The 22,858-nt window shown below is 41.0% G+C and overlaps 1 protein-coding gene across 1 annotated transcript in view; it reads right to left on the reverse strand.

Moving 5' to 3' along the window:
* LOC145409043 (uncharacterized) overlaps nucleotides 1–22,858 on the reverse strand; it is a 107,571-nt gene that overhangs the window by 81,720 nt on the left and 2,993 nt on the right. Inside the window, exons 2-3 of the mRNA XM_080279601.1 lie at nucleotides 21,672–21,866; nucleotides 12,194–12,372 (exon numbers count right to left, since the gene is read on the reverse strand). Of these exons, the coding sequence (XP_080135727.1) occupies nucleotides 12,194–12,372; nucleotides 21,672–21,866 (374 nt within the window). The remainder of the gene's footprint in view (nucleotides 1–12,193; nucleotides 12,373–21,671; nucleotides 21,867–22,858) is intronic.

Consider the following 22,858-nt stretch of genomic DNA (forward strand, 5'->3'; position numbering starts at 1 on the left):
AGAAGTTCCTCTTATTCCTCATCAGAGGAAAGCAAACAGGTACAATCAGCATAAAAAAACAGTCGTTTGGTAGAATCGATTGGTCAGGACCTCTGCAGAACTGTAACAAATGGTCACTGGAAGATGCCAAAACACATTCTCCTCCGCATGACCTTGCGTCATCTATATCGGAGTGGTGAGTTGACAAATCTCATCAACAGATTCGGCCACTGTGAGAATTATATTTTCTCTCTGGAGCCTGAAACTGTACTGGCCAATGCACTGCAGGAATCATCCAACATCCTTTCACCCCAGATTATCCGAAACCCGAGTCTTCCGCCAGTATTCCACTCAGACTTTGATAATTTTGATGAGAACACAGCATCTGGTTCCATTCATACAAGCCATGGGATTATGCTTCAGGAAGTAGGCCATCTCACAGAACCTACAGCACCACATGCCTCTGAAGATTTGGCACAACATCACAACAAGCTCATTTAGGTATGAGCATATGAAACATACCACTGCAGGTTCACGAACTGGGGAAAGATCTATGAAAATCGAAGCCACCCAAGCTCTCCCTGATTGCTACGTCACACAAAAAGATAGTTCACCATACAAGTTGACAAACAGGACATGTGCAGAAGGAGACTCCAGTCTGAAAAAGATGGCACTGCGGAATCTGTTGTGGATTATTGTACGTATGCACAGTGCAAAAAATGGTCAACAGGTACCAGGATAGGCTGGGTTCATATCATCAACTGGAGAGATGCTATCACATACCACTACCGTAGACTGCTACCCTGTAATAAACTGCCCAGTCACACAATACAAGGCTGTTCAAGAGTGCCTACGATACTCTGAGGAGGCGACAAAGGAGGTAGGACAGAGGTACACCATAACCACAACTGATTTGGGGGTATGCGTGAAAGCCTACCCGTTAATCCGCAAAAGCCTTGAGAGATACAAGGACCATATCATCATGACTGGGTCATTTCATGTGGTATGTGCCTACCTAAAGATGGTTGGAAAGAAAATGGATGGCAGTGGTCTTTCCGATGTACTAACAGAAGCAGGCCTCATGACATCTGGATCTGTGCAAGCAGTTCTAGCAGGAAGGCAGTACAACAGAAGAATAACATGTCACAAGATGCTACTTGAAGCTCTGGAACGTCTTCTCCTCCAGGTATGTAAATACAATAGCCAACCCGACACGAGAACTTACAAGAAGTCCCTTTACATTGGCATGAAATAATTACGATATCTAACAACCATAGGCATATATCATCTTCCATACATACTTAGCATGTATTTCTCTTACCCTAAATAGGTGTTCCTGTCGAGTCGAGAGGACGATTTCCTCTTGCCTGATGACTCTCAGACTATCTTCGATAATTTCCTTGCAACTGCATCAGATGAGACATTAGCTGCTGCAATGGCGAATGAGGACATCCATAGACAACTTCAAACATATGCTACATTCAGGTAATTTTCCTGGTACTGTTGTCACAGATCACCAAGGGCCCAATTGTTGCTACCTCTGGACACCTCTTAATTGAATACAGAGACATTCTTGTGGATGTTTGAATGGACTGACAAAATGTACTTACCCTAATACTTACCTTTCACTTACCTTCCACTTCTAGGTCTGAAGTAGCTCGTGGTCAGCTTGGTAAGGAAGCACAGTTCTGGTTGTCTTACATGGACCACATCTGGTTGGTACTGGAGTTGCTGCAAGCTGTGAAGACCAACAACCTTCCTCTGTATACCCAGTGCTTGTTCAACATGGCAGATCTTTTCTTCAGCTTTGATGGACATAACTACGCACGATACCTTACCTTCTTTGTTGTGTTCCTTGCAAACATTGACGAAACACACCCAGGTGCCTCTGAGTTGTTGAAAGCTGGTGCTATTAGTGTAGGCAGATCGTTGGTTCCAGGCAATCGATGTCCAGTCGACAAAACCATAGAAGAAACCTTTATGAAACATGGTAAAACATTTGGAGGATCAGGAGGGTGAGGAGCAGGATTGACAGGTATCTTGACCAATTTCAGCGCTTACCAGAGATGGGTGAAAACAACACATGAACGCACACAGTATGTGGATGTGACATATGCTAAGACTGACATGCAGTCGGAGTCACAGGGAGGAAGCCAACACATAGATCTGAGACGAGCTGAAGTGCAGAAGAGCGAGAAGTGTGTTGAGAAAACCAGGGCAGCAATTCAGAGCTTCATGAATCCTTTTAATGTCACAGATCATGATAAATTGTACAGCATCTCCTCTGGTGTACCTGCTCCTGCTCCAGTTGAGTAAGATATGATGACAGCTGAATCTCTTGGAAAACAAGCAAAGGATGCATTCATCACTGAACGACTTGACATAAAGGAACATTTCTTTAATCCAGTAAAGATGTTAAAGCTGAAAACGTTCCAGTCTAATACCAAGACAGTGAAACTGAAGACAACGCAAACCAAGATCATCACTTACAAACATCACAGGAGTATGGCCATACAGCTACCGGTCAAGTCTCAAGCGCATGGTCAGGTCAATGTCGAGGAACTGATGAAATATCCTTGAAGCCCAATACCACACAGTCTTGGCACAGCTGATGGTTATGTGGCAAAGACGGACAAATCCAAAGGGATGCAGTTCCTGGTAAAAGGTGTTAATGATGCTCCACTGCTAGATGATGCAAAACCCCTTGTTCATCCAAGACGGCAATGCTCTCTTCCATGCAGACAGATATTCCAAGCAACTTCCAACTGATTTCTCATCAGATATTTGACAACATGCCCAAGAGAATGAACTTTGTGTTTAGTACTTATATGTATCACGAGGGCTCCATCAAGGATATGGAAAGAGAGCGACGCGGTTCCAGTGAGAAACTGATAATTGGTGGTCAGTTGACTAAGATGCCAGCAGACTGGAAGAAATTCCTCATGAACAGTCAGAAAAAATCTCAGCTGGTGAAAGTGATGAATGAAGTCTGGAGCTCAGATGTCTTTGCACCAAAGCTTGTGCTGAGAAAGGTTGTATCAGTAGTGCAAAATCACAGTTACTTGGTGGAGAGTGATGATGGGATAACAGTGAAAAAGACCGAGATACCTGAGCTGTACTCGGACCAGGAAGAGACAGATACTAGAATTGTCCTCTACTGTGCCTATGTCCAAGACCAGGGTTATGGCACAGTAAGTATCCGTAGCCCAGAAAGTGATATATTCTTCATCATGCTACATCATACATTAAAAGTTTGAGATTACCATCCTCTTTGTCACTGGCACAGGGAACAAGAGAAGGCTCCTAAACATCTCTGATTTGGCAAGGGAGTATGGCCAAGAGATGTGTGCAGCACTGATGTCTCTTCATGCATTCACACATTGCGACACCACCAGTGCCTTTAAGGGTGTTGGGAAAGTTCGATCTATCAAATTGCTCCAGAAGTCAGAAGCCTTACAAAATGCATTTTTCAGACTAGAAGAAACATGGAAAGTCCCTGCCAGGTTGGATGATGAACTAGAGCAGTTCACATGTGCCATGTATGGGAGTGGACGGTTCAAGAGTGTGGATGGAACTCGTGGAGCAATCCTGACGGAGAAGTGTGGTGGCCCAGATGGTAACATCAACCTGAGTCGAAATATTGACCTCAGTCTACTTCCACCTTGTCAGAAAGCACTGCATCAACATATCACACATGCCAACTACCAGGTTGCTATCTGGAAAGCCGCTGATATACCTTGACCACGAGTACCACAGGCGGCTGATGGACATGGCTGGACAAATACTGATGGCAAGCTTCAACCTATGTGGTTCCAAGGGCCATTAATTCCTACTGATGTAGCTGTGGAAGATGACACATTGCCAAGTGATGATGAAATCACTTCATCTGACAGTGAAACTGAAGAGGATAACATGGCATCAGATGAAAACGTAGGGTCAGGGAGTGACAGTGATGACGACTGAACATTTATTGTTGGTGGTGTCCCATGATTGGAAATGAAATTTTTATGCTATGAACTTCGCAATATTTTATGTTCATTAGCAATGGGCTGACTGTATTTTTTTTTTTTTTATGTTTCAATATTACAGTTTTATTTAATGTGTCAGAAGTTCTACATATACACGTGTGATAATACTGTGAACAAAATTAGATGTGAACATTAAGGTTATGTATACTAATCTCTGGCTATTATCAGTTCACTAGTAACCCGTAACAAGCAATGAAAGTAACTTGTGCAATGGTTTGCGGTAATTTATTATTTTGAAGCACAGCATAATCCTTATTCTTATTAACTGCTAAATGTGTGGAGGTTTATATCTGTGATGATATTGTAGATGAGTAAAAACTATTACAGGTTGTGTGCATCATCTGGACTGATTAACCAGACTATTCATTTGTGATAATTATCATATTATTTCTTGTCACCTTTTCTAGTCAAGCTGATTTTTAGTTGTCAGTTATATTTGGTTTTTGTTTTGTTGGATGATTTGATGAAGTTCCATAATATATTTTATTTTGAATAAGGTTTTTTTACTTCAAAATATGTCAATATATGTTAAACGCCCATTATGGAATGGGTTAATATGTGGGTATGACTAACAACTATATGAACTCTGGCAATATCGGCAGCCATTTTGATTTCCAAGATGGCCTCGAGGTATTAAAGTAACATCAGATTAAAACACATACATCATACTGAAGGCTCAGAACCCGTGAACAATCATCTACTTAATTGAAAGTCAAAATATGATGGAAAGTGTGCTTTCCGCTGGTTTCAATGGCAGCCATTTTGAATTCCGAGTTAACCAAGAGTCATAGGGATATTTCAGTGTCATTATTGGATTTCTCGTCCTCAAAAACATGGGTATAGACACCAAGATCTCATCTCTATCTATCCTAGAAGCTGAGATATAGGCGAAAATGCAATTTTGCTAATTTAGCTGACGTCCATTTGAAAATGACGTCACACAGGTAGTCCATACCAATTTGATGATGGTGGCATCCATTTTTCATGTTGGGAGAGGTCCCAGGAACAAAATAAAATAGGTTTCATAGATTCCTGGGGGGGGGGGTGCATGGGGGGCCTATCAGGCCCATGGACTAATCCCAATTTGATGGTGGCATCCATTTTTCATGTTGGGAGAGGTCCCAGGAACAAAACAAAATAAGTTTCATAGGTTCCTGTGGGGAGGGGGAGTGCACGGTGGGCCTATCAGGCCCATGGACTATACTATGCTCCACCAAATAGTACACTTTAGGTCTAGGTCTCCATTGGAGATATCAGCAAACTTCGTCAGCAGCTGCATCAACTTCAGCACTTGTGAGTTATTCAGGGATTGGCAATTTCTTGAAAATAGGTCTTGTAAGTTGTCTGACAGATACACATCTTCTTTGACTACATTCCTTTTACAGGCCTTCCTTTGTTGCCACTCAGGGTCCACCACCTGGAGCAGTCCCACAAAATCTCCCTCGTTGATCTTCTGTGGCTCATGGGAGAAATTGGCCACCACAACTGGCACTTCACCTCCTCACCTTGTCACCAGAACCGGTACGTCTCACTGCCATGGTGGGAATCGACTTTCCTTGAAACCTTCAGCTTCATGAAGCAGAAGTCCAGCTAACATTGCATGGACATCAGACAGTCCTGATCAAGAAGACAAGGATCTTTCATCTTGGCTACATAGACTGGAAGTGTGGCCTCTTGCCATGCCACTTTAATCTGGACATCCAAGGGTCCCCTCAGTTCTGCATGGTGCCCAGTTATGCCACACAATTGTTCTAATAACTAGGCAGATACCGATGAAGTAACATACCAGGCCTCACAAAAGTCTGCTCTGAGGCTAAATCTATCACCAGGGAACACTTCCTACCGTCTTGTTTTCTGTCTACTCGAACACTGTCGATTGCAGCTCTCTTGCATTTTCTCGGTGGTGGGGCTACTTGGGAAAAACCGGCTGGTGATTACCCCTTAAAACTAGCCTCCATTAGTTTCCTGCTTCTTTCTGGTCTTCTGCAGCCTTCTTCTTATCCTCCTTTTTCTTCTTTGGATACTCAGAACTGAAGTGTCCCACCTTACTACATGTTCAACACCCTTTTGTTACAATTGTAGATTTCCTTGCACTGTTCTGTTCTTCCTCCTTCTTGTGTCCTGGCTTCCTGCAGAACCAGCAACCTCCTCCAGTCTTCTGTTCCCTCTTCCACTTGTAGCAGTACTCTTTCTTATGTCCTGACTTTTCACAGTACCAGCAACTTACTTCAAATTTTACTGCTTCATGTACCTGTCCCTTTCTTGCCATAAATCCTACACTACAACCTGCCTGAAAAGTGGACGTACTAGACCAGACATAGGACTCAAATTCTAGAGCCCTGGCTAGTGCTTCTTGCATGCTTCTGGGTTGTGCTGCGTCACTTGCACTTTCAACTCAGCACTATCAAGAGCATCGATGTACTGGTCCCTCAGAAGAATAGCCAACAGGTTAGCATCTGCTCCCAGGTATGCAATGTATGCCATACTCTCCAGGTCATGAGCAAGCTGCTGGAGGGATTCGTCTCGAACCCCTACACGGGTCCAGAATCTTGCCCTGTAAACCTCAGTCTGGTACATGGTCCCATATCTGCACTCCAGCACTTCTACTAAGGACTGATAACTGTTCCTCTCCTTTACTGACATCTGGTTGAGAATTTCTATTGCAGCACTGTTGAGGCTAGTAGTCAGCTGCTTATCATCCAAACCATTCTGAAGAGCAAGTAGCTCAAACTGCGCATGGTGAGCTTCCGAAGATATTCTATCATCAGATTCCTGAGGTTTCCTTTTAATTGGACTCCTATTATAGCCATGCACTGCACTGGTTTGGGGCCTAAAAACTGGGACATCATAATTAAGTCCAGGTCATAAAACTTCTGTATTCTGTTTATTCAACCCTGTAATGCTACTTTTAGATGCTTGGAATTCATCAAGATTCGCTATACACTCTCCATTCTTATCATATGTTCCCTGTACATTAGGCTAAGGCTTAGCAGTGCAATATTTCTCTACAGCCTCAATTTTCTCACTACAGTAATTATCTTCAGATGGTTGACTACATGCTTAACTGATTACATGCTGTCTGCACTCCGTCACTATTCCCTCACCAATCTTCAGCTGGTTGTCTACATGCTGTCCACACTCCATCACATTATTGCTTACCTCATACTTCTGCTACCGTAGCTCAGTGTATACTTCCTCCATCAACTACTGTTGTTCTTCCTTCATTTACCCAATAAAATCGTCTAGCTGTCCTTGCATCCTCAGTTGTAATTCCCTCTGTTGCTCCTGTAAATGCCTCTTAAAGCTGTTCATATAATTCGTTCTGCTGTCCATTCTGTGCCAGTAATTGTTCTTTGAGTTCTTTCTGTCACTCATTCTGTGCCTGTAACTGTTCCTTGAGTTCTTTTTGTACTGTATGCTGTGTCTGTAATTGTTCTTTGAGTTCTTTCTGTCCGTCATTCTGTGCCTGTAATTGTTCTTGTAGTTGTACACTTTGTGCTCTCAATAGCTTCATGATTGCAGCAAATGACACCTCGTCCTGCCTACTCTGACTTCTTGTCTATACACCTTCTGCCTCCAAGTCAACGGTTAGACTCACTGCAGCACTTTAAGATCATCACTCCTGACACCAATTTTACGTCCCTGTCCCAAACTGCCACAGGTTCATTCAGTAGTAGTTCAGTATAGGAAGGACATTGTCCAATGAGATGTTCTTCCTATGGTCAACCTTTTGGTATACAGCACACAAGAATAGCTCAGGTGTTGTAAATAAACACTGGCTTCTTAACTCCTTACCCCGTGGGCCGTCCACTACCATGACGCTCATTACATAAGTACCATACCGTGGGGTGTCACTTCTGTGATTCAGGGATTTTTTAAATACCCCTTGCTTTCAAGTGCAATCTCGTGTCATCTATCAGTACTGCCAGATTGTAGCTATAGGCAGCACTGCTAATATCGCTAGTACTCACATCCAGTGTAACCAATTTAGCCATTTTTCTGTGTCTGCCTCGCCTTCCCACCTCCCCTCCTTTATCCCCTCCCCCGCCTAGCTACAGCCTGGCTGTGCAATGCAACTCCTTGCCGGTTTTTTCCATTTGCTTCTTCCATTGAAATGTGCCCTATGACCTATTCTCATACTAAAAAATACATATAAAAAAGGGAAAAGACTAACTGATACTTGGCCATGAAGTAGCTACTTTATCACCTGGCAACACCCCACGTGCACTTGGTCGCTAATTCTCCCAGTTCATTACTCATTGAAATGTCTCTTATGACCTATTCTCATACTAAAAAATATATGTAAAAAAAAAGGGAAAAGGCTAAGTGATACTTCCATTGACCTGGAAGTAGCTAATTTATCTTGCACTGCTATCCCCGCGGGAGGGGCATGGCGAAGTCCAGCCATCCCCACAGTTAAGGGGTTAAGTTCACTGTCTTTATTTTCCAAATAATTACACTTAATGCTTGCCAACTTCACTTCACTGTTTTCACACATATTGGAGCTATACAGTACAATCTTCACTAATTGCAATTACACTTAATGCTTGATAACTACACTTCACTGTTTTCACAAGTACCGGAGAGCACTGACACTGAACTAAACTCAGACTGAACTGAAACTCCTGTAGTCCCTTCCCCATCTGTATATAACCTTGCAGTCTCCAACATTCTAGCAACAATAGTTACTAAATCGGAGACATCCCAAACATGCCAGAGTTTTCTTACATTATATAACACTCTAAATGCTTTAGCATACAAACTGAAAAATAATTACATAATTTAAAAGTCACATAAACAAATATATTATAGGGAAAAAAAGCACAAAAATTAATGTACAACTTATAAAGTAACTATGCTCAGAAACAGCAGGCTAACTGGCAACTGTGACACGTAGCAAAAAAAAGAAAATCGAGAACCATTGGGAATACTCCAGAACTATCTAACCAGAAATTCCCGCTTCTCAACAATATTTTCTTCACTGATAGTTCTCAGGCTCATACCGTCTTACACACACACACACACACACACACACACTTATCATGCAGTACTAAATTATAACTTCAGGATAGAATATGACATAGTAAACAGCAATGACAGTTACAAAAAGAGCCTAAATTATAAAAAGGGAAATTATCAAGACCTAAAGAAGTATTTCTTAGAAGTTGATTGGGAAAATGAGCTTAGAGGACAAGATTTAAATGCTGTATATAAAAAGTTCTGTGAATTTTATGAAATAGGAGTCCAGAAGTACATCCCACAGAACAAAGAAGCAGAAAAGAAAATACAGAAATGGTTTAATACAGAATGTAAAAAATCAAAAGAAAGAAGAGATTTGTTGTGGAACAGATACAGAAGACATAATAGTGAAAGGGCGTATAATAATTACAAACAGGCAAGAAACTATTATACAAGAATAAGGAGGGAAGCCCAAAAACAGTTTGAGGAGGATATAATAAATAAAAGTAGTGATCAACCAAAGCTGTTTTACAGCTATATCAGAAGCAAAACCAAAGTAAAAGATATAATACAAACAATTACGGATGAGGGAATCACATATACACAAGAGAAAGATATTTGTGAAGCACTAAATAAGAATTTCCAATTAGTTTTTACAGAAGAAAAAAATTTTGAGAGGGACTATGTGGAACACCCAAGTCCACACATACTACCAGATATACAAATAGCAGAAAAAGTAATACAGGAGGAGTTAAGTAGATTAGACAGAGGAAAAGCAAGAGGTCCTGATGATATTTCATGTTGGGTACTATGAGAATGTGCAAAGGAGTTAAGTAAACCATTATTTTTAATTTTCAAGAAATCCTTGAGTCAAGGTAAACTACCTGATATTTGGAAAAAAGGAAATATTGTCCCCTTATTCAAAAAAGGAAATAGACAAAATCCACTCAACTACCGACCAGTATCACTGACCAGTGTTGTAAGCAAGGTATTAGAAAAGCTTATAAGAAAAGCTTGGGTAAATCATCTAGAAGAACACAGTATGATAACAGAAAGACAGTTTGGTTTCAGAAAAGGAAAATCATGTGTTACTAATCTGTTGAGCTACTATGACAGAGTAACAAACATAATACAGGAAAGGGAAGGATGGGTGGACAGTATCTATTTAGATTTCAAGAAAGCTTTTGACACAGTACCACACCAAAGACTTTTATGGAAACTGTACCATCAAGGAGGAATTCGAGGCAAACTGTTTTGTTGGATGCAAGACTTTCTCATAAAAAGAGAAATGAGAACAGTACTAAGAGGAAACTACTCATCATGGAAGGAAGTGACTAGTGGAGTACCACAGGGTTCAGTGCTGGCACCAATCATGTTTTTAGTGTATATAAATGATATAAACAGTAACACTGGAAATGAGAGCTATCTGAATATGTTTGCAGATGATGCAAAAATACAAAGGAGAATTAAATAAACTTCATGAATGGAGTAGTACATGGCAAATGGAATTCAATGTGGACAAGTGTCATGTAATCAAGTTTGGTAAAAGTGGAAAAAGACCTGATTGGGATTATAAGTTAGGAAATAAAACCCTATACACATCAGAAAGAGAGAAAGACCTAGGTGTGATCATCAATAACAGACTATCTCCGGCTGACCACATCAGCGAGAAGGTACGGAACATGTATACACTGCTTGCAAATATGAGAATTGCATTCACATACATAAATGAAGACATGCTAAGAAGGATAACATCATTCATTAGACCAACCCTGGAATATGCATCAGTAGTCTAGAGTCCTCATCTCAAAAAGCACATAGACAAGATTGAAAAAGTTCAGAGGGCCGCTACAAGATGGATAGCAAGCTTAAGGGACCTAAGCTACGAAGAAAGACTAAATAAACTGAATCTACCAACACTACAGGAGAGAAGGAAAAGAGGTGACATGATAATGCTGTATAAGTGCATATCAGGGAAGGAGAAAATAGACATAAATGATTACTTAACATATGGAGAAGCATCAGCAAGAGGACACTGCAAAAAACTGCATAAGAAGAGAGGTGATAAAGACATAAGGAAATTCAGTTTCCCAAACAGAGCAATTGATCAATGGAATGCACTACCGAATGAAATAGTGTGTGCCAAAACAATTCACAAATTTAAGGATATGTACGATAAATATGGTTTAAGACACGGGACAGTACGAGCTTGACTCATTCCTATAAAGATACAATTAGGTAAGAACAATTAGGTAAGAACACACACACACACACACACACACACACACACACCATATCGAGTGGCTTTAGGGATTTCGTAACATCTCTCCCCTAATTATTTATTCTGCAGGCTTCACCTCCTTATCTTCTTTTATGTAATTAATGCAACTATATTACAATGATGTAACTAGCAATAAAGTGAAAATTAGAGTGTGGTATATGAATTAATCGCTCTATGGAGGAAGTGCTATGGCGTTTCCTATGTTACCTTAAAATTCGGCCCAAAATACTGCTATTAAAACAATGAAGTAAATATTTAGGTGAAATTTCTATATTTTGAAAATTTGTCTGTTTGCATGTGTGTTTCTCTGCTATGAAAATTAAGAAGGCACCGTCTAGAGGACTCCTAAGGGGTCATACAGGAGTAACCTTTTGGGAGAGGTTGTTAGTTTTGTTTAAAGTTGCTATAATGGGGCCTCTGATGGCCAAAATTAGAACCAGTTAGAACTGATCAAGTTGACATGTTGGCCAGTTACCGTAGAGTTTTTAATTTTCTCCTACAACCACATGACTATTAGCTACAACAGGTCGGATGGGTGGATGGGTGTGGTGGGTCAGTGTGGTGGTTGAATGGGTGGGCAGGAAGATTGGATGAGTATAGGGAGGGTAGGTGGGTGGCTAGTGGGAAAACAGGTCCATGGAGATTAAGTCTGTTGTAGGAACATGTCCAAGGAGAATATATCCATGGGGAAATGGACCCAAGAAAGAACATAAGTTCAGTGGGTAAAATGGGACTCTTGAGAGTCTGAGAGTCGTCTCCCATAGTAGGATGGACCCCAGTGTCTCAGGCAATTTTGGTATGGACGATCATAGTTTTTACCCTGGCAATGCCGGGAATCCTTGCTAGTATAGAATAAATCTCACATGGAAAATTGATGTGAAGCCTCCTACGTCAAGCATAGGATGGCACATAATTTTCTTTTTCAGGAACGAAATTTCTCCCTTACCTGTGCTTTCCTGTGCCATTCAGGATGGTCTGGTCCGCAGGAAATCCCATTTGAATCGCCAGCTGAAGTTCGTTGCCACTGACACACGTTGCCATGGTAGTTCCAGCCTCCCGAAGTGTTGCAATAATTCGTGGGTTGTAGTTGGCTTTAATGGAGTATGATAAGACTCCGAGCCCACCCTGCAACAAAAAATAATACCAAAGAGGAGGCTTTTGGCTGCTGTTTGGCTGTGGATGGTAAACTTGGGCACTTGATTTATGCTAATACCGGATCTATTTCAGCTACGGGAACACCTAACTCAAAGGTATCGAAATAAGTATCTCAAATATCCCTTTTCTGATACTGATACACCCATGAACTATACGTAAGCTACCAGATGATACTGCTTAGTTTAGGACTCTATGTTAGCAGTCAAAGGAACCCTTTAGCACCTAGGTAACCCACGTGGGATACTTCAAAAAGGATGTTTTGAAGCTTCCACCAACAAGCCTAGAATAATTGGGCGGTCGGGATTTTTTTTTTTAGGGTGGAGAGGAACTCCTCCTCTTTCGAATCCGACTAATCAGGGAGCAGCAGTCTCCATTGTGCTCCCTGACAAAGCATGGAATTCATCAATGTCGGCCCAACTTAGAAAACGGCAACTTTTTGAGCACAATTTTCTGACATTCAGCGTCCTCACACCATACCCATGGAGGTAAGTTCACTATTCCTTTATTATATTGTCCTATTTTGGCGTGTTTTATCTTTGATATTATTACTTATTATTGCTATTTATGCACAGTAGATGTGATATAAAAGATTACTCAGATTTTTTTTAGTATATATGTACCTCTTTTGAGTTGTCAGGTTGGCCTACTGTATTTATGTAATTATACTAATCTCAATAATGAGGGTGATTATATATGATGATTCCTTCATATTTCATTCTTTTAAGTTTAGTACCAGCATGTTTATGGGCTACCGGGCCGGGGAAGAATCATTAGCAATGGATTGCCCTGGTACTAGGAGATGACAGTAATGTTGAGGTTAACACTGACGATGTTGCCGACCCTGATGACATAAGAGCTGGATGAAGGCCTCAACGAAGATGTCCTTTCATCTCTGACAATGAGAGCAACTATAGTCGGTTTCACGGAGTTTGACGCACTGATTTTGCCAGCTGAGGACAAGTGGATTTGGTAACACTGCGCGAAGATCTCAGGAAATGATTGGTCAATTTTAGCTGTGTTTGAACGTGCACCAAATTGACTTTGTATTCCAACCAAGGGCCTCATTTATTTGTAAGATACCGGATTATACAGATACAAATTAAAGCAATGATATCTTTAATGATAAATATGACTTTTAAGAATAAACGTGAACAACATTGATAACAAAACTTAGTAAAGTCGCAACTGGACGCATACGAACACAGTCTGCAATTGTGGCGGGAATCAGGACGTTTATAGCAGGATGGTTCCGAGGTCCTTGTGAAGGCTCGATTGTTTTTTCCCACCACTACTACACAGTGTTACAGTCTACAGTCTACACCATGCCCTTCATTACCTCATCTACTAATATACAACCTCACCCTAGATACGCTTAGCTTATCTTCTAACAATTATGATTTGTGTAAGCGTGCGCACACACACACACACACACACACACACACACCTCACTGGGGCCTATACATGCTATTCTCAATACATATACTGTACATACACATTTTCATTACCTTCATAGGTAACAGTAATTTAAAAAAAAAAAATCTGTATTTGTATTCATATGCAGATTCAATAAATTTTTTTCTTACATTATTAAGTTTGGTGTTTGATTTTCCTAAACATTTTCATAAGTATCATAACAGACAGACAGACAGACAGACGGACACCCTGTCCCTAGCCATCATGCATCTCCTCAAGCATGAAGTATCTCTGTCCCCTCTACCGGAAGGAGCCGGGAAAGAAGTGGATTACATCACTGTAGAATGAACTGAATTTTTGTTAATGGTGGAGGAAAGGAAATTAAGATAAAAGCATACTCCATGAGAAAATAATAGTTGAACTATGCTGCTATGATAAAACCGTATAGTGTGAACGAAATCAAACAAATGAAATGAATTTAAATGTCGCTAACTGTTGTACGCATGCGTCCAGTCGCGACTTTGCTTAGTTTTGTTATCAGTATCGTTCAGGTTTAGCTCTAGAAATTTAAAAGTACATACTTCTCATTAAAGCTATCATTGCTTTAATTTGTATCTGTATAATCCGATATCTTACAAATAAATGAGGGCCTTGGTTGGAATACAAAGTCAATTTTGAGCACGTTCAAACACAACGGAAATTGACCAATCACCTCCCGAGATCTTCGTGCAGTGTTACCAGATCCACCTATCCTCAGCTCGCAAAATCAGTGCGTCAGACTCCGTGAAACCAACTATAGTGGTTAGTATGAATCACAACTGACAGCTGTCTGTCTTTTTAAATTTTTGTGTACTCATGCCTGGCCTTTTAAATTATTGCTTCATGACTGGCCATTTAAATTTGGGCATGCTGGACTTCCCAGATGGTTTGTGTGTATGTACAGTGCATAACTTTGTCATTACGATATCAGTCGAAGAAATACTAGGAGTGGAGGTTAGAGTGAGAAAGTGGAGGAAAGAATAAACTGAGAGGAGGATAGATAGAGACTTTACCTTATTCATTTAATGATTTACGTACCTTATTTCTATTATACTTTCATTATTTCTGTTATACTAACTTTATTTGTTATACTTATTTTTGTTATACTTACCCTGTTTGTTATACTTACCTTATTCACTTCTATTATACTTACCTTATTTATGTTTTCCTAACAGTTTCATTTAAGTACAATTTGTTTACTTTGTTTACAAGGTCAAGGTTCAACAAATGCAGCGATGGAGTCCATGTCCTGATGTCATGAAAAAGTACAACGGGAGGATGGGAGGCACTGACAAGAGGAACTCTGATGAGAGGAACTGCTTCATAACTTTTCACAAGAATCTGTAATTTCATTTTCATAAGAGGTGGTAATTTATGCTCTTTTTTTTTTTTTTTTTTTTTTTTTTTGAGAAGGAAGACAAAGTGAGCAGACTGAGAGAACATTTTAAGGAATTGTTGAACACAGAGAATGAAAGCAATATAAGTGGCTGGGGAATGGCTCGGAGAGGGATGGACGTGAGAAGAGAGGAAGAAATCAGTAGGATGGAAGTTGTGGAAGCAATGAAGAAAGTTAAAATGGGGAAAGCCCTAGGAATTGATGGAGTGTGTCGTGAAATGCTGAAGCATGGGGGAGAGATAGTAGTAGAATGGATGTGGAAGATGTGCAAATTGGCATGGGAGGAAGGGAGAGTTCCGGAGGACTGGCCGTCAGGTATAATTATTCCCCTATACAAAGGAAAAGGGGAAAAAGATGTGTGTGGTAATCATATGGGCATTTGTCTTCTTAGTGTAATAGGAAAAGTACAGTACAGTATATGGTAGGATGCTTATTGACAGAGTTAGGGAAATAATAGAGAAATTAGTTGGAAAAGAACAGGGAGGTTTTAGGAAGGGAAGAGGTTGTGTAGATCAGATATTCACTCTTAGGTTTTTAGTGAAAAAGTTTCTAGAGAGGGGAAAGAAGTTGTATGCGGCCTTCATGGATTGGGAGATAACATATGATAGGGTGGATAGACATGGATTGTGGAAAGTATTAAGAATGTATGGAGTACATGGGAAGTTGTTAAAGGCCGCGAAGAGTATGTATGAGAGTGCTAAGGCTCCAGTGCGTGTGCATAGTGAACTGAGTGAATTTTTCTATTTGATGGTTGGATTGAAACAGGGAGTCATGTCCCCATGGTTGTTCAGTCTGTATATGGTTGTGGTAATAAAAGAGATACAAGGTAGGGCAGTGGATGTTGGAGCGGCCCTGGTGAGAGAGGGCAATGTTTGGAAACACCCTGTACTGTTGTGTGCAGATGATACTATGTTAAGTGAACACGAAGGGGAACTGCAAGCTTGGTAGATGAGTTTGGGAGAGTGTGTAAGAAACGGAATCTAAAAGTGAATGTAGGGAAAAGTAAAGTTATGGTCTTTGAAAGAAATGAAGTCAGTGAATGTACAGTGAGGCTGGATGAGGAGGAAATGGGAAATGTGAGTGCGTTTAAGTACTTGGGTAGTGTGATGAGTAAGGATGGTAGTTTAGAGGGTGAAGTGCTTGAAATGGTGCAACAGGGAAGAAAGGTTACTGGTTCCTTGAAAACAGTGATAAGAAACAGGGAAGTGAGCATGGAAGTGAAAAAGCTACTACATGACAGTATTGTGATACGAACTCTAACCCACAAAAGTGAAGCTTGGACCTTGTTGGAGGGACAGAAGTCAAGAGTGAGAGCAGTGGAAATGAGTTATTTGAGAGGAGCATGTGGAGTCACATGGAGAGACAGACTGACCAATGAGGAAGTGAAGGAGCGTTGTAGTGTGGATGTGGATGTGATAGGAAGCGTTAGTAGAAACACACTAAGGTGGTTTGGACATGTGGAGAGGATAGAGAGTGAGAGACTGACTAGGAGAGTGTATGTGAGTGAGGTGGAAAGAGAGAGGGAGGAGGAGGCAAAGGATGAGATGGAGGGATGGAGTGGAGAGGTATATAAGAGGGGGGGGGGCTGTGAGCTGGGAGGAGGCCAGTGAAATGGCGGGGGACATCATGACATGGAGGCAATTTGTTTGTGGCCACCTCTTACAGGATTGAGGCGTCTGACAATAGATAAATTTCTTTTGGTTTCATTGCAACTTCATAATTTTAGGTTATACTCAAGTATTACAGAGACACATTTACCATGTTTTTTTTTTTTTTTTTCCCTGGTAAGTTTTTATCGTTTTGCAGGTAAGTATCGATCAAGGAGTAAGTGAAAAGTATCTCTGTGCCAAAAATTTAATTACAAATACATAATGCACAAAAGTATAACTACATATCCACACACACATAATCAATCATTGCCTTCCATTCATTCAATTCACCACCCACCCTTCTCATCACTCGCCTTGTATAACTGTGGATCGGCTGTCACCAACCCCCTCCCGGCACAAATGTCCACTAAAGCACTGCCATTCCCATCCACATCTGCGGGCACACCCCTCCCACTAATTATTCCATCCACCTTCAAATTCCCTACTTTTCCATTTACATCTCCAGTCAAAAACACTCTCTCATTCCTTTGAAATTTTTCCATACACGCTTCCACGTTTGTCCAGAACTCTGTTATCACTCTGCTTGCATGATCTTGCGTTTGCGCATACACACACACAATTGCCCACATTTGTAGTCCAACTTCCAATCTTACCCACAGAATCCTTGAGCCAACTGATCCATATTCTCTTTTAGTCTCATTCCATCTCTTGCACACAACAATAAAAACTCCGCCTTTTGCTCTGTCATTCTGACCCACTCCTGCGCATATACCCCATCCATACTCCCATTCTCTCACACTCTTACCTCCACAATTAGTTTCAGTTAATCCACATACATCCAATTCTGCATCCTCAGGCATCTGGACATTTTCTCTCTCTTTCACCTCATCATTCGCAACTCGTACAGTCCAAGTCGCAATCCGTACCATGTCCTATGTTCGATCCTTAATCATCGCCTGTTGGTCAGTCCTGGTCTGAGGCTTCTTGTTCTTATATTTAGTTAGGTGTTTTCCGGGAGGTGCGCTAACCCTCCGCCAACCCATTTTCCGCCACGAAGGGACCCCGTGTTGGTTAGTTATAAGGTTACCACCCAGAGTTGTCAATGATTACCTGGTTTACAGGAAATCATTTGCCTTGCCACTCAGTGTAGAGCTACCCTATAAACAAAGTACCGCTGCACTTAGTGAGTGGATGATGGGCCCTCCCCCCAGAAAAAGATGGTGTATGTTTTCCAATAAGGCCCACAATAGCCCAGTCGGGATTAGAGTGGTGTTTCGAGACACCCACGAGAGCCCAGCTGTGATGAGCGTGGTCTGTCAAAAGTTGCATGAGGTTCCCAACTGGGCTACTTCATTGCCATGCAATGATGCACAAATACCGGAAAATTTCGAAAAACGTACAGGAGTAAAAATGTATATGCCTCTAGTTTAACATATTAAGAGCATTTTTCGAAATTCCCAAGGAAACTTAAGGTGGACCTTAAAGGATTATAAAATGCAAGCACAAGTTAGTACTCCTTTCCTTGTTACTGCCACACCTATGACCTATACTGAGACTAAAGCAAGATTCTTTTATTCATTGGAGAGGTCTTAGCTCTTGAAAAAAAAAAAAAAAAAGGCAAAGACCAAGGCGGTCCCTTAAAATTTGGCGATAATTTCTGAGGCACAGTTCCGGACATGCAGCCTGATGAAGATCCTGGTGATAATGAAGCTGGGAAATATTATTTGAATCTTATTATCTTCAGAGCCCAACACATTATTGAGAATATTCCATTTCCTAATTGTTCGAGCTGAGAAATGAATTCATATTTCTGTCCACAACTGAACGTGATGAAGATCGAATGTGTCTGTCACATAGCCGTAGCCGAGACGTTTCCAAAAATGTTAGATTATAGGGTTGTAAGAGGAGAGAATTTTCAAATTGGTCTTGTATGACATGAGAAAGATAACTATGAGCCTGGGGTTTGCTTGCCGTTTTATTCTCAAGAGGGAGGGATCTTGACAAGAGCAGTACTAAGATGAGAGCAGTTTATGCTAGCTAACGCTGTGCCCTCTACTCCTGCCTTTTCCACTGTGCCTCTCATGTTTCCTATCGCGTCCCAACCTCTTCTCAGCTTTTCTTGTGCCTTGGCTGTTTCTGGCTCTCTGACCCGTCTCTCCCATTTTCCCAGTATATCACTGGTTGGGTCATGTGCGTGAGCACGTGTGTGAGGAACTTTCCACAGGTCTTTCCCTGATGTTATAGAACTGTCACAGAGTGATCAAAGTACCTAGTCATGACATTGCTCTTATTTAGGCCCGACTTTCCTCAAAGCTAACTCGCATTTATGCACGTTTTTTCCTGGTCTCCACATTACACATATTGATTAGATGATACTGTCTATTATGTAGTGTGTCATGATATTTATAGTGCCTTGACATGTGGGCTTTCTGTCACTGCCAGTTGTACTCTGTAGTGTAAGATGCAGACTGATAAGATCCAACAAACACAGCCGGTTCCAAATACGTTGAACGCAGGTTGATCACATTTAACAGTCAACCATAGATTTGGGATGCAGACTGATCAGATTCAAGAAGCACAGGTTTTCCTCAATTGTGGGATGCAGGTTGACCACATTTAATGAGCACTGGCGTTTTACACATTTAGGATGCAGCCTAATCACATCATGCAATCACAAGTATTCCACATGTGTGAGATGCAGGCCAATCGCATCCAGCAATCACGTGTTCCATAAATGTGGGATGTAAGCCATCACACCAAGAATCACAAACATCCCATAAATACAGAGCAATGAGTTTTGTTTACTATCCCTTTTTTATACTCTATCCACTTTACTCCTTGGACGTGTTTTCTGTTATATTCTTGTTGCATTCTGACGACTTTATTCACCTTAGAAAAAAAAAAAAAAAAAAAAAAAAAACTAAAGCTGCAGCCACTCTATCCAAAATGAGCATGCGTGAAAAACTTTTCCTTCCAAAAATTTCATATATCATACTAAATTTTCATCAGCCATGACCAGCTATGCGCAGCGTGAAGTGACTTATAAACACTTGGTTGTCTGGGTGTGATCCACCAAGTTAGGTTTTGCACTTTCCAATTAGGTTTTCTCTCATGCATTGTGTCACATAGAGAGGCTGTGGACAAGGTGAATAAATTGAAGCATGGTCCGTTTTCACTGGGATTATGATGACAGTATTTTATTCTTATTTCCTTTATCACTTTTTAGAGCCTGTTTATTTTTTCCCTTAACTCTTTCAACACTTAGAGGTGGAATGTCGGATATGACATTCTTTAACCGTTGCACAACAAGAAGTATCCCCTTAGATGCATAAATTTATACAGAAATAGCAAAGATAAGCTAAATAATACGTTGCCAGATTGAACGGGATAAAAAATAAAAAGATCTCAGGAACCGATGACAGAAAATGTACAGTCATCAGAATCCACACTGAAAACAGACACTCTTCCATTCATTCACGCTTCCTTCCTTACCAAAAGAAAAACATAAATGAATAAAAGAAAAGCAAGAAAGAAAAACGTAAAAAAAGGACAACTAATATCCGAATGCCTGACTGCAATCAACCATATCTCGTTTAACTCTTTGGCTGCAGTTGTTACACTTGAGTATTTATACTAATCATTAGGCGACTTTGTTCAGCTGAGGGAAATCCTGGAAGTTAGATACCTCAAAAACTATCTTCAGTAACATTTCCTCTGATATCAGTCCACTTCGGAGTTTTATTGGGACTTTTTTTGTTGCCTGTACACTTTGGAGCTTTAATGAGACTTTGTTGCCTGTAGACATCGGAGCTTTATTGACACTATCTCTACTATATGTACAACTACAAGCTTTACTGAAGCTAACACGAGGCCGTCATTCGAGAGAAGTCCTAGTAGGGAAAAGGTTAACTTAAAAAAAAAAAAAAAAAAAAAAAAAAAAAAAAAAACGAATCCGAGGACAGTTTCAATTTCATTCTTACTACCCTCACAGGTTCTGTGGAGCTGCTTGGAGATCTTTCGAACTGGAGGGCGGACATAACAGCCTTCAGTGTCTAGAGGCAGCAGTGATAAAACATTTCACCGTTTTGAAAGGGGTACAGTGCCACCAAAAATTTCCCGCACCTCCATTCGCCTACGTTACAGTTTTATGCAAACCTACAGTAGGATTTTCCTGAAAACTTTTATTGTACACGGGCTGGGACTGAACTCGTAACCTCCCATTTTGCCGTTTGTGATTTGTACAGGATTACACTATCAAAACACATACCAAGCATTACATTGCTTGAAAAAAAAAAAAAAATATATATATATATATATATATATATATATATATATATATATATATATATATATACTGGAGAGAGAGAGAGAGAGAGAGAGAGAGAGAGAGAGAGAGAGGTTCCGTCAAGAGAAAGACATACAAATGAGAAAGTTTAGGGGTTGCGGTATTATGCGGATGTACCGCAATATGTTACGAGGGGGACTGCCATGTGGGGAGATTAGATAATGGGAGATTGACTTGGACAGTGTATGTGACTGAAGTGGAAGGGACTGGCAAAGAGGGAGACCAACAGTGAGTTGGGGGGACGGAGTCAAGAGGCGAGAAATTGAGAGTGGCGTGAAACTGAGGATAAGAGCGGGAAAGGTGGAAAGAGAAGGTGGAAAGAATGTCCCTGGTCTCGCTTTTTCCATTTCTCTTTCCGTCTCACTCCAATAAAAAGATAATCCACCAATGAATAATATGGTAAAGTCCCCTGTTGTTAAAAATTACGTAATTCTAAGCAAGATGATGTGAATCAAGTTATAAATACCAGTGATTCGAGGGCGTTGGTGTAGTGACGGACATTCTGAATCAGCGTGGACTGAGAGTAGACGAAAACTGGCGACGCTGCCCAGCCAAACCGATCATTTAATTCCTTTCTTAGGCGTTCCAGGCGCAGACCATCACAATGGAGGGTTCCATCAACGTATTTCCATCCATCCTGTACATATTCATCGATCAATAACTAAAAACAAATAGATGATTAAAGCAATAAATAAATGAATATAATATATACTCGTGTGTATATATATATATATATATATATATATATATATATATCATCAGCCGTTACAAGTCCACTGCTGAACAAAGGCCTCCCTCAATTTTCTCCACGAATTCCTTGACTGAGCCAATCTCTGACACGTTTTCCCTGCAAATTTCTCTATCTCATCTCTCCATCTCCTGTCTGGCCTTTTTCTGCTGCGCTTACAATCTCTTGCTGTCCAGTCAGTCAGCCTCTTGCTCCATCAGTTATCCCTTATTTTTGGTACATGGCCTGCCCACCTCCATTTCTGTCTATCTATCTATCTATATACCTAGGCTGCTTCCCCCAACGAAAGGAAGGTGGACAAGACAGGACGACACACTCCCAATTTACTCATCCACTTAAACACGTTCATTCGCATCTTAGCCCCAAAGGGGAGAAGGGACAGATCCTCACCACACCACACCGCACGAGAGTCAACTGCGCAGTGCAATCAGTGACATCCGCAGCAGGGCCCGACAGCAGAGCTGGTTTACCCCTGCCACATCATAATAGACCCATCCCCTTACCCGCACCTAACCTGATCAAATGCGGGAGAGTATCCCCTCAGGGCCGCGTCATCATTTATTCATTCACAGTTTCTCTCCTTTTATTTCTGTCACGCACAGCCACTCTTCCTTGCTCAACAGACATCCCTCTCGCATCCAAAGCTCTCTTCACATTGTCCATTCATCCTATTCGTGGTCTCCCTCTCAGCCTAAAGTCCCCTTCACACCTACACGATCTTTTAACCGACCGCAGCACGATTAGGGATCGTGACGCAGTCAGGTAGTCATCTATTGGCATCGCAACGCAGTCTAGCACATCACCATGGAGTCCTCGAACTTAAGGATTTTTTAATGCGTGCATTAAAAAATCGTGTTACTCGACGATTGTCAAATCCATCAGTGAGCAGTCGGGGTACCATCTGA

Source organism: Coenobita brevimanus, chromosome 79, assembly GCF_032717465.1.
Source record: "Coenobita brevimanus isolate Jiangsu-jjx chromosome 79, ASM3271746v2, whole genome shotgun sequence".
Classification (NCBI taxonomy): Eukaryota; Metazoa; Arthropoda; class Malacostraca; order Decapoda; family Coenobitidae; genus Coenobita; species Coenobita brevimanus.